We start from the raw sequence: 17,920 nt of genomic DNA, 5'->3' as shown, positions 1-17,920 counted from the left end.
AGTCACCTCAATCTCACAGAACCCAACCACCCCTGCTGTTAGACTGCGACCAACTGCACTCCCAAAGTTCTCTGGCAATAAGCGAGACTTCCATAGATGGAGGAAAGATTGGGAGGCTCTGCAGAAGCAAGGTGAGTCCTCAGGCTCCAAAGAGGTGAGGAAGTTCCAGCTGCTGGATAGCCTGGAGGAGAGGATCGCTCGGGACTTGAGGCTTACCAGCTATCAAGAGGCAGATGATATCTTCCGCATTCTGGAGAACCGCTTTGGCAATCAAACCACCATTGCTATCGAGATTGTGGAGGAGGTGCAAAAAATGCCGGCTGTTAAGAACCATCAACCAAGTAAAATAGTGGAACTCATTCAAACAGTGGAGAAGGCTCTGCAAGATTTGTGTGACCTCGGAGACAGGGGTGCGATCAAGAATCCCCTTGTCACAAAGTCCATTGAAAGCAAGCTCCCTGATACCCTGAAGAAAGAATGGCTGGTGCACGCAGCAGATGGCCAGAACAAAGTGGTCCCTGGCAACTGGTTCGACAGTCTGCTGGCCTTCCTTAAAAAACAAGAAGCCATTTATGAGCAGCTTGAGCACTTGAAGGAGGAGGAGCCAAAGAGGGACGCACGAGCCGAGCCAAGGCACGCGAGGACCAGAGCCACCAAGTCCAGCGATTGAACCTACTGGATGTGTTGTCTGTGGTGACATAAAGCACAAAAGGAAGCTGTTCTTCTGTAAGCAGTTCCGGGCCCTGAAACCAGCAGAGAAGGGTGCTGCTGTTAAGAAGCTGGGGGTGTGCGAAAGGTGCCTGGAGGTGCATGACAGCCAAGCGTTCTGCAAGCCAACGTACCTCTGCAGACAATCTGATTGCAAGGATGGACGCCGTCCAGAGCACCACTATTTCCTCTGCTCAAATGCTGCTGCTCGAACCACTGCTGCACTGAGAAGGAAAGATAACCTCAAGGCAGGGAGGAAAGGATGCACTGCTGAGCAGGAGGACTTCATCAGCAGCCTGCCCATAGAGCTTGCAGTGCGGTGTCGAGATGTGTTTTCCAACTCTGCCTCACGGACTCTTAATACAACAAGGGAACCATCAAGCCTCCTCATGCAGCATGGTTTGAGAGAACTGCCAGTCATAATGATGCTCCTTCAGGTGACTGCAAACGCTGGGCAACAGATTGGCACCCTGATTGACTTGGCCTCTGATACGAATTATATCACCCACAAGGCAGCAGACAGACTCAACCTCCGTAGTGAAGAGATGACCCTCGTCGTCCACGGTGTCGGAGGGATGAAGGTCCATGTGCAGACAAAAAGGTACCTGTTGAAGATCAGGGTGAAGACCTCAAAAGGTAGCCTCCAGTCTCACCAGTTGGTCTGTTACGGACTAGACAATATTGCAGACATCCAATGTGGCGTAACTGCAAAACAGCTGCACCGATTATTCCCTGATGTACTCATAAGAGAGCTCACTAGACCCAAAGAAATTGACCTTCTGATAAGCCAGAGAGGGCAAGCTGGCACCACAGCGAATCAGGGTTATTGGAGATCTTGTGCTCTGGGACGGGCCACTGGGGAAAACGGTTGGAGGCACGCACCCAGATCTTTTTGAAGATGTCTCGATGTCAGCCTATACATCAGGCACGCACTTTGCCAGGTCCATGAGAACTGCTGCCACCAAGTATGAGGAACTTTCAGCCAGGCTTCCCAATCAGCTGCTGCCAACCACCCAGTCTTATTGTGGCATCCAGGAGGCTGCAACTCTGACCACCTGCCGAGACTTCCGGGAGTGGTGGAGGTGGGATAGCATTGGCGCTGCCTGCGAGCCAAGATGTGGAGGCTGTCGATGTGGAAACTGCCAGCCTGGGGGCAAAGAAATGACGCTTGCAGAGGAACGGGAACTTGAAGTAGTGAGAGGGGGACTCACCTATGTCACAAGCGACAACCACAGTGAGGATCCACATTGGCATGCTAAATACCCCTGGCTAGAAGAGCCAGCTGCACTTCCAAACAATAGAGGAGCTGTTGAGGCAACATTCCTCAGAACAGAACGACAGCTTGCAAAAGAGCCCAAGTGGAAGGCAGTCTACGCTTCCCAAGTGCATGACATGGTCTCCCGAGGAGCTGTAGTCAAGCTGTCTCAGGAAGAAGTTACCAGCTGGGCCGGACCTGTGTGGTATGTGAGTCACCTCATAGCACCGAACCCTCACTCCATCACAACCCCAGTCAGGCTCGTTTGGAACAGCAGCCAAAAGTTCAGAGGTGTGAGCCTGAACGACATGCTCATGAAAGGTCCAGACATCCTCAACCCCATTCGAGCAGTCCTCCTGAAATTTCGAAGTGGAGTGTTTGTGGCTCTGGGTGACATCAAAAAGATGTACAACTCTGTCTGGTTGGAAGAACGTGAGGTACACCTGCACAGGTTCCTGTGGCGGGACACTGAGGATGAAGAGCTTGGAGTGTATGCTATTACAAGGGTGAATATCGGAGACAAGCCTGCAGGATGCATTGCCCAGCTTGCCATGTGAGAAACGGCCAATCTTCCTCAGTTCATGCACCTTGAGCAAGAACGCCGAGTACAGCAACAAGACAGCTATGTAGATGACATTCTTACCTCGGACAATGACCTAAGCCGGCTTAAAGCCACTGCCACAAATGTAGAGCTCATCCTCAAGGCCGGAGGGTTCCAGCTCAAGCCGTGGGTGTTCTCTGGGCAAAGTGGGAGGCAGGAGTCTCCTGAAGAGCTACGGTCCAGAGACGGGGCTAAAACTCAAGTTATTGTCCTTCCAAACCAAATGGGTGATGACGACAATAAAGCACTTGGCTTAGGCTACATTGTCCAGGAAGACAAGCTTCATGTCATGTCCTCCATTAATTTCTCAAAGAGGAAAAAGATGCGGCTTGGCCAGAACCTCCTTCAAGAGGAAGTGAAAGCTCAGACCCCAAATCCCCTGACAAGAAGAGAGCTGCTCAGTCAAGTGGCTGGACTGTATGACCCTGCTGGCCTTGTCACTCCTGCTAAGCAAAAGGGAGCAATCCTAGTGCGTAAAGCATTCCAGGAAGCCAAAGGCAGTGGTTTTTCTGCTAAAGACACATGGGACACAGCGCTCTCTGATGGTCTGAGAGCAGATGCAATTGAGCTCTTTAAAGAGTATGTCCAGCTTTGCCAAGTGCAGTTCTCCAGGGCCCTGACTCCACCATCTCACACACAGATGCCACTTGCAGTTACATTCTCTGATGGGAGCGAGCACGCATATGGTGCAGTGATGTACTTGAGGTGGTGTTCTAGTCAAGGTCCCATCGTGAGGTTAGTGGAGTCAAAAGCCAAACTGACCCCTTTAGACCAGAAGGGTGATGCTGTGAAAGCCGAAGTCTGTGGTGCTGTGTTCGCCTCCCGTCTTAAGAAGTACTTTGAAGCCCACTGCAGGATCCAGGTGGAGAAGTGGTTCCACTTTGTGGACAGCCAGACAGTCCTTGGTGCGATCCAGAGGGAGAGCTATGGATACCAAACCTTCTTTGCGAATCGCATTGGAGAGATCCAAAGCAACTCACAAGTTCAGGACTGGTGGTGGGTCCCAGGGCCTCAGAACATCGCAGACCTGATTACAAGAGGTGGAGGCCCCAAAGACCTGGATGAGGACTCGGAATGGCAGACTGGTCCTAAGTTCTTGACTCTACCTGTGAGCGAGTGGCCCATCAAGTCTGCAAAGGAAATTGCTGCTGCTGTAAGAGAAGGCATCAACAAGCTGCAAAAGAAAGCTTTCGTGGCTGCACTAACAAGGTCCCAGTCTGTAAAGCAAGTGCCAGTCCAGAGTCAAGACCAGAAGGCAAGTGGTCAGAGGCTGATAGGATCGGCAGTTCAGAGGCTCATTGATGTGAAGCGGTTCAGTGATTTTGTCCAAGCTCCTGAAAACCATTGCCTGGGTCTGGAGAGCAGCAAAACGGTTCCTCAGACCAAACCGAACCCTCAACAGGCCAAAGTGGGAGGAGGTTCCACTAAACGGCATCACTGCCAAGGAGAGGAAAGATGCACTGATGGACCTTCTACTTGATGCACAAGAGGGTGCCAAATTCCCTGGCACCACAACAGACCGGCTTGTGGTCTTCAAAGAACAAGGCACAGGACTCCTTGTGTGCGGAGGAAGAGTGCAGAGTTTCAAAGAAGACCATGCTGCCGTTCCGTTGCTACCAGGTGACTCGTGGGTGTCCACATTGCTAGCTCATGAGTCTCATGGTGAAGCACATGATGGAGTGGCCGGGACCCTGCTCAAAATGAGGAAGAAGGCCTGGGTCATCAGAGGAAGGAGAATTGCCCAAAAAGTTGTTGACTCTTGCCTCTTCTGCAGAAAATCAAGAGTAAGGAAGTGCCAACAAGTTATGGCTGACCTGCCTCTCGAGAGAACTGAGCCCGCTGCACCTTTTGAATTCACCACTGTGGACCTCTTCGGGCCGTACCAGGTCAAAGATGAGGTCAAGAAAAGGGTGACTATGAAGGTCTGGGGTGTGGTTTTCTGTTGCATGGCCAGCAGAGCCATCCACACCGAGCTGGCCAGTGCAGCATCCACAGAAGCTTTCCTGATGGCTTATCAAAAGTTCACAGCAGTCCGGGGCCATCCAAGAAAGATCTGGTCAGACCCAGGCACCAACTTTATAGGTGCAAAGCCAGTCTTGGCTGACTTGATTGAGTTCCTGGACAACCAGAATAAGGGGGCCCTGGAAGAGACTGCTGCGAGGAATGGAACTGCATGGGAGTGGAAGATCCATCCAGCTGATTCCCCACACAGAAACGGTGCTGCAGAGGCTGCTGTCCGCATTGTCAAGAAGGCACTACAGAGTTTGGGGAAGGAATCAATGCTGAGTTACAGTGAGTTCCAAACGGCTTTGTACATGGCAGCCAACCTTGCAAATGAACGCCCGATTGATGCCAGGATGCAGAGCCGGGAGGACTGTGTCCAGTATGTAACTCCTAACTCTCTCTCTTGTTGGGAAGAGCTTCCCAATGTAGTGATGTCAAGACTTTTGATTTCACCACTTACCCTTACAAAAGACTTCAAGCAATGCAGTCAGAGGTCAGCAAGTACTGGAAAAGCTGGAGTCAGCTGGCTGGTCCCAACCTCTTTGTAAGAAGCAAGTGGCACACAGCTGAGAGGAACGTGGCTGTTGGAGACATTGTCTGGCTGTGCGACCAGAATGCAATGCGAGGTCAATTCAGACTGGGCAGAGTGGTCAGCACCAACCCCGACAGCAAAGGCATCGTGAGATGCAAACGTGAGAGTCGTCCCAAGCTACTGTGTTCCACTGGTGAGAGCTTTTGGTGCAAGGCAGTTGAAGACAGACGAGCAGAAGGAGGCAATCCAAACTACCGTCCTCCACAGAGATGTCCGTCGTCTGGTGGTTCTGTTGCCTGTCGAGGAGCAGGAGGGTCAATGAAGGGGTTTGTGTTTGACCTTTTGAGCAAGCGACCTTCCCAGTATGTCCACTGGGAAGGTCGAGGGGGAGGTGTAAAGTCAAACATAAGCTTCATGTGGTGTTGGGGTTACTCATAGGAAAACATGCGTGGAAAAATAAATAAATAAAAATAGAAAAAATGGGTGGCATTTGAGTGGTGTAAAGCGCGAGTCAGCGCGTTGATAATTGGAGCGGAGCAAGTCGGCTGATCAGCGTCAGCTGGCCGCACTTTGGCCTAGTTGAGTGGGCGGAAAAAGGGAGCGTAGGTGTTTTTTAATTACCTTGGTGCATTCAGTTTGGAGAAGCGTTGGTGAGGGCTACACACGCAGAAACATGCTCGCTCTGAAAATTGGAAACTTGTGCTAACTGAATTCTGGAACACTGGAGAGGCAGCCGGTAAGCGCTTGTTTATTGTATTTCTCGGGTTTGGTAACTTGTGCTTTCTGGAACATTGGAGAGGCAGCCGGTAAGCGTTTGTTTATTGTATTCCTTGGGTTTGGTAACTTGCGCTCAAATCACGTCCAGTGGATTTGATGTCTGCTTCGGCACTCTTGTTGGCTGTAATGTCTAGCATTTGTTGTTGCTGTAATGTTAATATCATGGGCACGAGGTGCATTTTCTTGAACTGACCGTTGGATGGTTGTATTTAGAGTAATTGGTGTCATTGCGGAGGCTCGCGTTACTTATTAAATGTGAGCGTCTGGTATTTGTAGTGGGGTGGCTTATGGTAGTAATTCTACAGCTTTTGGTTAATTTTAAATGTGCATTTTTGTATACATATAGTTTATTTTTCTATAGTAGTTAGAATTAATTTATAGGTTCTGGTCTGTAATTTAACAAATTTGTATAGTTTATTTTTGATAATACTTATTGTCATGTTTGCATATTGCAGTCTCTGCATGGACATATTTGCACAGTGAGATTGCATTTTTGCACAAAATTATTGTACATTTAACTAACACCCGCTGTTTCCATTTTTTTTCATTTGTTTACCCTTAGGTTTTTCACCTAAGGGCGGTCCGCTGGAAATGAGTTGTTTCCTGTATTAAAGCATCGTTTGAACTTTGAACTATGAACTTTTAAATAAAAAGGAAAATTCAAATGGAAACTACTGTTGCGTCATCTCCTTGAGTGAAGTCCAGTGCCTTAAATCTCCACTAGAGTTCACACCCTTTTCAAGTTGGGGAAAAGTGCACAAACCAACTAACCAAACCAACAAGCAGGCAAAACTTGACACACACACACACACACACACACACACAAAACTGAAAAAGTGAGCAACTGGGTGACCAGGAAGTTTACATTACTTTTATAGCATTTTGCAAAATATTAAAATAAAAGGAGCAAAAAATGAAGAGCTTCATAAGAAATGAACTATTATATTGTATTACACAGTCATATCCATAAATATTTAGGCATTTACAATTGACAGTAATTATTTTACCTGTCTCCTACAGTATTTTGGATGCATAGTGTTAAAGTGTTAAAGTATTTAATACACAGTATTAAATAACGAATATGAGCTCAAAGTGACTTTCAGCTTTAAATTTAAATCTAAATCAGGTGAACTGTGTACAATTTACAGCAGTTTTTATGTGGTCATAACCCTCCTTCCACCCCTTTTTTAATGAACCAAAAGTAATTGGACAAACTAAAATAATGCTAAATTAAATTGTCATTTTAAATACATTCAGATCATTTGCAGTCAATATCTGCCTGAAGTCTGGAATCCACAGACATCAGATACTAGGCCTTTACTGCAACTGTCATCAGTTCTGGTTTGTTCTGAGGAAATTTTGCCATCAGCAAGTGAAATGCATCCTCACTTGAACTCAGGTCTGATGATTGACTTGGCATTCCAAGAACATTCCACTTTTTTTGAACATTCCACTACTTGTCAGGTCATTGTCCATCTGCTCTGTGAAGGGCTGTCTAATGAGTTTTGAAGCCTTTGGCAGAATCTAAGAAGATAATATACTCTATACACTTCACAATTCATCCTGATACTTTTGTCAGCAGTCACATCAATGAATACAAGGGAATCAGTTCCATTGGCATGCCCACACCATAAGATGAGGTGGTGTGCTTCAAATCATGAGCTGTTCCTTCCCTTGGCCTGCTCATTCCATTGTTCTGGGAGAAGTTGATCTTTGCTTCATCTGTCCCTCTGGTCTAAGCCTGTCTTTTAGGCTTACCAACAGTTTATATATTGTTGCAAACCATCTGTATTTACTCTGGTGAAGTCTCATCTTGATTATTGACTTTGAAAAAGACATACCCACCTCCTGGAGGTTGTTCTTGATCTGGTTAATTGTTGTAAAAAGGATTTTATTTCTTCACAAGAGAAAGAATAAGTCTGTCATTCACCAGTTATTTTATGTGATCTTCTGGTCCTTTTGATAGTCTTGAGCTGAACTCTTTTGAAGAATGCACTAAATAATTGATTTGACCACACTTTTTTTCGATTTCTCTGATGGGTTTGTTTGGATTTTGTTTTTAGACTAATGATGGATTGATTCACCAGCAATGATGGCTCTTTGGACTTCATATTGAGACTGAACAGAAACAGATTCCTCATGAAACTGGCACACTCTAGAATTTTTATCTGCTTACTTGTAAGTGAAATAATGAGGGAATATCACACACCTGACCAAAGAAGAGCTGAACAACTATCCAGTTACCTTTTGATGTAAATCCCCTTAAATTAAAGCTGAAAGACAATGTTGAAATGTTTATGAACTTGACTGTATATATGGGAAGTCAACCAACTATATTAGAAACTACGAAACAGGCTACAAAGAGTAATAATTGAGCAGTGGGCGGGCTAGGCGTTGAAAGAATGCACAAACACAGTACAACGTAGATTATTTATGGTCATTGACTGATGTGTATGTTCATTTGGGCCTGGGAATCTGTGAGACTTAACAGCAAAGCCTGAACTCTGGGATAACTTGAGTCAGCAGAACACCAGTGTAACTGCTAGTTCATCATTGGCAATTTCTCCATTTGAGAATTTTTTTTAAATCATAAAATATTTCTTAAGACAATAACAGGGTTTGATATAAAGGCAGGTATATAAAAGGAATACCGGCTAGTGGCCTAGTGGTAGCATGTCCGCCTCTCGATCGGGAGTTCTATTCACGGTCGGGTCATACCAAAGACCATCATAAAAATGGTACCTACTACCATCTGGCAAGGCACGCTGCAATACAGATGCGAGTGGGGAATTAAACTCTCGTGGTTACCAGAGGACTAGCCCCCCACTGTAACCCTAGCTATGTAGTAGGCGAGAGGCCGAGGGCTGCGGAAACGGAGATCGGCACCGCCCGATGCGCCACACGGCGCGGGAAGGGAAGGAGGAGGATATACAGTGGTGCTTGAAAGTTTGTGAACCCTTTAGAATTTTCTATATTTCTGCATAAATATGACCTAAAACATCAGATTTTCACACAAGTCCTAAAAGTAGATAAAGAGAACCCAGTTAAATAAATGAGACAAAAATATTATACTTGGCCATTTATTTATTGAGGAAAATGATCCAATATTACATATCGGTGAGTGGCAAAAGTACGTGAACCTCTAGGATTAGCAGTTCATTTGAAGGTGAAATTTGAGTCAGGTGTTTTCAATCAATGGGATGACAATCAGGTGTGAGTGGGCACCCTGTTTTATTTAAATAACTGGGATCTATCAAAGTCTGATCTTCACAACACATGTTTGTGGAAGTGTATCATGGCACGAACAAAGGAAATTTCTGAGGACCTCAGAAAAAGCGTTGTTGATGCTCATCAGGCTAGAAAAGGTTACAAAACCATGTCTAAAGAGTTCGGACTCCACCAATCCACAGTCAGACAAATTGTGTACAAATGGAGGAAATTCAAGACCATTGTTACCCTCCCCAGGAGTGGTTGACCAACAAAGATCACTCCAAGAGCAAGGCGTGTAATAGTCGGTGAGGTCACAAAGGACCCCAGGGTAACTTCTAAGCAACTGAAGGCCTCTCTCACATTGGCTAATGTTAATGTTCATGAGTCCACCATCAGAAGAACACTGAACACCAATGGTGTGCATGGCAGGGTTGCAAGGAGAAAGCCACTGCTCTCCAAAAAGAACATTGCTGTTCATCTGCAGTTTGCTAAAGATCACGTGGACAAGCCAGAAGGCTACTGGAAAAATGTTTTGTGGACAGATGAGACCAAAATAGAACCTTTTGGTTTAAATGAGAAGCGTTATGTTTGGAGAAAGGAAAACACTCCATTCCAGCATAAGAACCTTATCCCATCTGTGAAACATGGTGGTGGTAGTATCATGGTTTGGGCCTGTTTTGCTGCATCTGGGCCAGGACGGCTTGCCGTCATTGATGGAACAATGAATTGTGAATTATACCAGCGAATTCTAAAGGAAAATGTCAGGACATCTGCCCATGAACTGAATCTCAAGAGAAGGTGGGTCATGCAGCAAGACAACGACCCTAAGCACACAAGTCATTCTACCAAAGAATGGTTAAAGAAGAATAAAGTTAATGTTTTGGAATGGCCAAGTCAAAGTCCTGACCTTAATCCAATGGAAATGTTGTGGAAGGACCTGAAGTGAGCAGTTCATGTGAGGAAACCCACCAACATCCCAGAGTTGAAGCTGTTCTTTATGGAGGAATGGGCTAAAATTCCTCCAAGCCGGTGTGCAGGACCAATCAGCAGTTACTGGAAACATTTAGTTGCAGTTATTGCTGCACAAGGGGGTTACACCAGATACTGAAAGCAAAGATTCACATACTTTTGCCACTCACAGATATGTAATATTGGATAATTTTCCTCAATAAATAAATGGCCAAGTATAATATTTTTGTCTCATTTGTTTAACTGGGTTCTCTATCTACTTTTAGGACTTGTGTGAAAATTTGATGTTTTCAGTCATATTTATGCAGAAATAAAGAAAATTCTAAAGGGTTCACAAACTTTCAAGCACCACTGTAAAAGGAATCAGAGCAGAAGAACCAAAAGGGAAATCTAGAAATAATGAAATGTGACTCAGGTACATGTCCACAGTCTGTACTAGACAATGAAACTCAACAGTTAGGCAAAACAAAACTGAAACCAGAATAACAATACATATGCTAGAAATGCTCAAAAACGTCAGTGATGGTTGCATGAGTAAAACCTGACAAATATGGTGAGATGGTGGTAAATTGGTGATTAAATCTATGGACAGGTGTTACCAAGGGTATTGTGAACAGGGAATACTGATCAGTTTAATTTAGGTTATATTTCTACACTACACTGCTCCATACGCTTGTATTGTTATGGTTTGGTAACTGGAAAAAGAAATCACAATTGTATGATTTTAAATTATTATAAAATTAGACCGAGTAATTACAAAATCACAACTGTTGAATATAAACTCAGTTTTGAGATATGAAGTCACAACTGAGTTGTGAAAATGGATCCCATTGTGCATGTTTGTAAGACTCTTTCAGCAAAAAAAATCACAGTAAAAGAAATCTTAATTCAGTTATTTCACTAATGAATATTATTAATATCAAATACTCTACTAATACTTATCAAGATGATCAAAAAATGCTAAAAAATAAAGGAAAATAGAGACTATGTAAAGAAACACACTCACTCTCCAAACACAGGGTGCAGTTGTTTGGGAATGTAGCGCTCCTTAGAGTCTAGTTGCTGCTCTCCAACCTTCACCACCACGTATGGGTCAGCCTTCCCATTTGGATCAGCTGGGGCCAAATTTGTGGCCTTTAAACAACATCAAGAACATCATGAAGAATTATAAATATTTTCTCTGAGAGGAAAAAAAAGCATAAAAATAATATTTTTGCTAATGCTAATTTACTAATAAATCTAATGTGATATACAGTACTGTGCAAAAGTCTTAGGCACATGTAAAGAAATTATGTAGCCCAAAAATGACTTTAAAATAATGAAATGTTTCAACATAAAACTCTATAAACAGCAGTAAGCCCTAATCAATGAAATAAAGTCAATATTTGGTGTGAGACAACCCTTTGCTTTAAAAAAAAAATGGTAATCTCAGGTACTATTAGTGCAGTTTTATAAGGAAATGAGCTGTAGGCTTTACTGAGCCTCTTACAGAACCAGCCACAGTTCTTCTGTCACACTTGCTTCTTAATTTTGCAGCAAAACCCAGTAGCCTTCATTATGTTTTCTTTTATAATCTGAAAAGTGGTCTCTTATGTAATATGCTGATCAGATATAAACTTTTTTCAGTAGCATTTAATTTTGTGCTGGAAACAAATGTTTGGAAGTCTAAAATGTTTTTGTACTGACTCGATAATGCAGAAGTCATAAAATAGAAATATATAACAAAGTTTGTATGAAAAAAATAGGGTGCCGAAGCCTTTTGCATAGTACTATATCCAGTGTCTTGCAAAAGTATTCATCCCCCTTGGTGTTTGTCCTGTTTTGTCGCATTACAAGATGGAATTAAAATGGATGTTTTTGGGTGATTAACACCATTTGATTTACACAGCATGCCTACAGATTTAAAGGTGAAAATTGTTGTTTTATTGTGACACAAAAAATAATTAAGATGAAAAAACAGAAACCTGGAGTGTGCATAGGTATTCACCCCCTTTTGTATGAAACCCCTAAATAAGAGCTGCTCCAACCAATTCACTTCATAAGTCACATAATTAGTTAAGAGCAACCTGTGCGCAATCAAAGTGTCACATGATCTATCACATGATGTCTGTAGAAATCAACCTGTTCTGGAAGAACCCTGACTTTGAAACACTACTAAGCAAGTAACATGAAAACCAAGGAGCACTCCAAATATGTCAGAGACAAAGTTTTGGAGATGTATAGATCAGGGTTATAAAAAATATCCCAAACTTTGAATATCCCAGGGAGCACCATTAAATTCATTAGAGCAAAATGGAAAGAAAATGTCACCACTATAAACCTGACAAGAGAAGGCCACCCACCAAAACTCACAGACCAGGTAAGGAGGGCATTAATCAGAGATGCAACAAAGACACCAAAGATAACACTGAAGGAGCTGCAAAGATCCACAGCAGAGATGGGAGTATCTGTCCATAGGACCACTTTAAGCTGATTACAGATAACAGAATGGGGCTTTATGGAAGAGTGGCCAGAAAAAAAGCCATTACTTAAAGAAAAAATATATATAAGAAAACACATTTGGAGTTTGCCCAACAGCATATGGCAGACTCCCCAAACACATGGGAGAAGATTGTCTGGCCAAATGAGACTAAAATTGATCTTTTTGGCCATCATGGGAAACACCATGTGTGGTGCAAACCCAACACCCTGAGAATACCATTCCTACAGTGAAGCACGGTGGTGGCAGCATCATGCTGTGGGGATATTTTTCATCTGCAGGGACAGGAAAGCTGGTCAGGACTGAAGGAAAGATGGATGGCACTAAATACAGGGCAATTCTGGAGGAAAACCTGTTTGAGTCAGCCAGAGGTTTGAGACTGGGACGAAGGTTCACATTCCAGCAGGACAATGACCCTAAACATACTGCTAAATCTACACTGGAGTGGTTTAAAGGGAAACATTTAAATGTCTTGGAATGGCCTAGTCAAAGCCCAGACCTCAATCTAGTTGAGAATCTGTGGCATAACTTGAAGATTGCTGTACACCAACACAACCCATCTAACTTGAAGGAGTTGGAGCAGTTTTGCCTTGAGGAAAGAGCAAAAATCCCAGTGGCTAGATGTGCTAAGCTAATAGAGACATACCCCAAGCGACCTGCAGCTGTAATTGCAGCAAAAGGTGGCTCTACAAAGTATTGACTTTGGGGGGTGAATACCTATGCACACTCCAGATTTCTGGGTTTATTTGTTTTTTCATCTTAATTATTGTTTGTCACAATAAAACAACAATTTTTACCTTTAAAGTTGTATACAAGTAGTGTAAATCAAATGGTGCTAACCCCCCAAAAATCCATTTTAATTCTTGTGTATAAATATACACACACACACACACACACACACACACACACACACACACACACACACATACATATATGTATGTATGTAAGTAAGAGAGTGTGTGCGTGTGTGTGTGCGCGCGCGCATGCGTGCGTGGACACCAGTGTTTTACTGGGAAATATGCCACTTGTATTTTTCATGCAAACTACATCCAGGATATGGAGAGGCAAAACTGACATAAATCTCTCTATGTCACTCATGAGGAAATCAATGAATTGTTTTGATAAATTTGGGTACTTTTTGTTTGTGAATGTGTCTATATAATGAAAAGAAAATCACACATTGGCTTGAAGATATCAAGTTTATCTTCTCGTGTTGAAAAACTCGCGTTTTTCATATGAAATACATCGCGGATCTGAGTGACATATTTTCTAGCATTTCATTCCAATGACGTCACTCCCAGTGTTTTCCAGCTTACTCAACGCGTGTTGTCAAAATGGCAAACTGGTTCAAAATTAAAATTCTTTTGATGAACTTACGTATTTTTTTTTGTGAATGTATCCATATGCTGTAATATCAAGAACGTTACACAGTGGCACGAAGATATGAAGTTTATCTTCTCATGTTGAAAAATATATACAATCACCACTCGAAGATAAACTTCATATCTTCACACAACCATGTAATATCATATATATATATATGGATGCTAGTGGTATGTATAAATGAAGCTCAGGAATTTAAGCATGAAATAATTTGAAACTAAACATACAAATTCAAACTGAAGCAAAGATTATACATGTTTATATAAACCAAACATCCATCCATCCATCAAGTATCTATTCCGCTTATCCATCAGGGTTGTGGGTTGACTTCAGGCAAGAAGTGAGGTACACCATGGACAGGTCTCCAATCTTTTGCAGGGCTAACACGGAGACAAACAACCATTCACACTGACACCCTCCCCTAACTCTAACTATTTACACCTATAGACAATTTAGAGTAGCCAGTTGACCTCGTCCACATGTCTTTGGACTGTTGGAGGAAACCGGAGCACCCAGAGGAAACATGAATTTAAGCCTGAAAGATTAGAAATCAAACATAAAATATACTCACACCTCAAAGGGCTAAAGCATAGGCAACTGGGCAATATGTCTACACATCATGTTCACACATAACTCTGATGAAAAATCCAGCTCAGTCTCACCAACTGCTAAAACACAGTCCAAGCTGTTTGACCATCTCCACCAACTGGTAAGTTATTTTAAGCACCCTTATTACTTCACCGCAGTGATCAATAAATGGTTGAGATTTCCTAATTGCCTTATTGTTATTTTCTCGTAGTAGGTATTTATAAACTGTTTCCATCCTCCAGCTCAACCAGCTCTGTGTTCTGGCAGCTGACATCAATCAAAGAAGCAGCAAAATTTCGAAATAATTAGTGCAGTGTTTTATTTGGTTAGTTTCATTTTTACCTTTACCACATACACACGGGCAAGGATTTTGATTGGGGAATTTCTGGGGATTCCATTAGTGATCTGGAAGTCAACGTCCTCATCTTCAGCATCAATGGGATAAATCAGAAAAGAACCCTGCAACACAACAAAACAATTGTAGTGATGACTGCCATAATACAAACACTGAAGCTTCAAAGTTACAAAAAATTATGTAACAAACAGAGGAGAAGTGATGAACCTGTTAAATAAAGTTCATTATGTGTCATTCACCTTGTATTTTCCCATGATCCTTTCACTTTCATCCTCATCATCATCATCACAATTAGACTTGCCTTTGTAGAGGGGAAAGGTGTGTAGACAGTCCATGAACTGATCAAATTCATTTTCTAGCTCTGACTTGTACAGCTAATGTAGGGAGGAAAGGACATTGTTTTGAATGTTACTAGTTAACACAATTATTGTACAGTATCTGAGGAATAATCATGGAGTAAAAAATAAGAACCTTTAAGGTAGCAATTTTCTTTCTCTTTGGTTTGGGTGGCTCTATCTCAACAATCACAGCATTATCCTCCTCTGCTTCTAAAGATGATATGTTAAAGTTCCCTCCCTCTGGTGAAAGAAACGTTAAAGGTGAAATTATTTGTGTTTAGGACACAGTTATAATCATGCAAAGAACCATGAACAAACAGCTGAACTACCTCCTTTCACAAGTGAAGAAATCATGGATGATACAGAAAGTGTAAAGCAAAATGATTGAAATGCATGCACTGGTACACTATTGGTGTTTTTCAGTAAAAGCCATAAAGAGAATCAAAATGCTAATGAGGTCCACATTAGCCACCTCATACATCACAATCCCAAATGTATAGACACTTGAGCGAGACACATTATTCTTTTTTTGGGGGGGGGCTTTTTTCACCTTTATTGGATAGGACAGTGCAGAGACAGGACAGGAAATGAGAGGGAGAGAGAGACGGGGAGGGACATGACCTCGGGTCGGAACCGAACCCGGGTCCCAGGATTCATGGCACGGCACCCCAGCCACCTGAGCCACGATGCCCCGAGACACATTATTCTGATGTCAGATGCATATCCTGGTTGTAAACACATAGGAGGAGACTACAGTGATTTTAAGGCTACATCCACACGACAACGGCAACGAGATTTTATTTAAAAAAATATCGCGTCCACATGGGCAACGGATCAGTAAAATATCAGGTACATATGGCAACTACCTACATAGGACATTCATGAAATGTATATCAGTTAGGATTTAGACCTCATGTAGCACAGAGACAGCACTGGTTAAAGTAGTAAATGACTGACTACTGGACTCTGATCAGGGTTGTCTCTCCATGCTTGTGTTGCTTGACCTTAGTGCAGCTTTTGACACCATTTATTATACTATTTTCCTTGATAGACTAGAAAATGTTGTTGGAGTTAAAGGAATGGCCTTCTCCTGGCTCAGGTCATATTTAACTAATCATTATCCGTTTATTTATGTAAATGGAGACTTCTCTATGCATACTAAAGTAAAGCTTGGTGTTCCAGAGGGTTCTGTCTTAGGCCCACTGCTTTTTTCTTTATATATGCTACCTCTAGGTAATATTATTCATAAGCATGGTATTAACTTGCACTGTTATGCTGATGACACACAGTTGTATGCTTCTGCAAAGCCAGATGAGAGACACCAGTTTAATAAAATTGAGAAAAAATGTAAAGGACATTAGACATTGGATGCTTATTGACTTCCTTCTACTTAATTTTGACAAGACAGAAGTACTTGTACTAGGACCACATGCTAAGCTTTCTGATTACATAGGAACTCTGGATGGCCTTTCTGTTTCTTCATGTGTAGCAGTAAAAGACCTTGGTGTGATTATTGATTCCAGTCTTTCATTTGAAACTCATATCGATAATATTACTAGGATAGCCTTCTTTCATCTCAAAAATATTGCTAAGATAAGAAATGTCACTACACAATGCAGAAAAACTAGTTCATGCCTTTGTTACCTCAAGGTTGGATTATTATAATACCTTATTGTCTGGATTTTCTAGTAGTAGTAAAGCATAAATATCCTTTAGGTAGTCCAGAATGCAGCAGCAAGGGTCCTTACTAGAACCAGAAGATATGACCATTTCACTCCTATCTTATCCACACTACATTGGCCCAATTAAATTTTTCATTGACTATAAAATACTACTATTGACCTATAAAGCCCTGAATGGTCTCTTGCCACAGTACCTGAGTGAACGTCTGGTCTTTTATGACCTGCTATGTCCACTTAGATCAAAAGGTGCAGGCTATTTGTTGGTACCTCAAACAGTAAAAGGCTAAAGCGGGATAGAGCCTTCTCTTTCAAAGCCCCACAGGTATGGAACAACCTTCCAAGTAGTGTTTGGGACTCACACAGTATCAGTGTTCAAGTGTCAGCTGAAAACAAAATTGTTTAGTCAAGCCTTTTGTTAATTGCTTGTTATTAGGTAAAGGAGCAGATCTGGAGGGTTCTTGGGCATAGAGTGTTTTGATAAACTGGGATGTATGAATGCTGTCACACCCCCACTACTCTTACACGTTGACTCAGGTTTGTTGATGGTGGAATGGTTGGCCACTTTATGTCCCAGGGCTCCCTCATGTCTGTGTTACCTTCTGGCTCTCCTTTTTAGTTATGCTGTCATAGTTAGTCTTGCTGGAGTCCTTGCTTGCACTCAGCACACAATGTACACTGTTCTTAACCATTAGGTGACAACATGCATACCTAACAATCTGTTTTTTTCCTCTCTCTGTCGAGTTAAACATGACAATCCTGAGATACCAGTGATGCTGACCTCTCCTGCTCTCTGGACCTGCCTGATCCATCCTGATGCCCTACTTCTGGCTGAGGTTCTCATTGCTTCACTCCTGTGGAAGATGGCCCTATATGGACAGCTTAAAAGTACACTTAGAAGATAGCTTTGGCCACTTGATACAAACGGTAAAACTTTAGAACTACAGTTGTCATGAACAGTCTCCATCAATGAACAGTTGATAATTTCAACAAAATAGAGTTCATGTCAAAATTATAATGAATTTCTTGGTTACACAATTGC

The 17,920-nt window shown here is 42.6% G+C and overlaps 1 protein-coding gene across 1 annotated transcript in view; it reads right to left on the bottom strand.

The window, feature by feature from the left end:
• Positions 1-17,920, bottom strand: part of fer1l4 (fer-1 like family member 4) — an 87,130-nt gene that overhangs the window by 11,550 nt on the left and 57,660 nt on the right. Inside the window, exons 32-35 of the mRNA XM_060910489.1 lie at positions 15,333-15,439; positions 15,101-15,235; positions 14,849-14,965; positions 11,063-11,190 (exon numbers count right to left, since the gene is read on the bottom strand). Of these exons, the coding sequence (XP_060766472.1) occupies positions 11,063-11,190; positions 14,849-14,965; positions 15,101-15,235; positions 15,333-15,439 (487 nt within the window). The remainder of the gene's footprint in view (positions 1-11,062; positions 11,191-14,848; positions 14,966-15,100; positions 15,236-15,332; positions 15,440-17,920) is intronic.

Source organism: Neoarius graeffei, chromosome 26 (genome assembly GCF_027579695.1).
Source record: "Neoarius graeffei isolate fNeoGra1 chromosome 26, fNeoGra1.pri, whole genome shotgun sequence".
NCBI lineage: Eukaryota > Metazoa > Chordata > Actinopteri > Siluriformes > Ariidae > Neoarius > Neoarius graeffei.
This window is presented reverse-complemented; position numbering and strand designations above follow the sequence as displayed.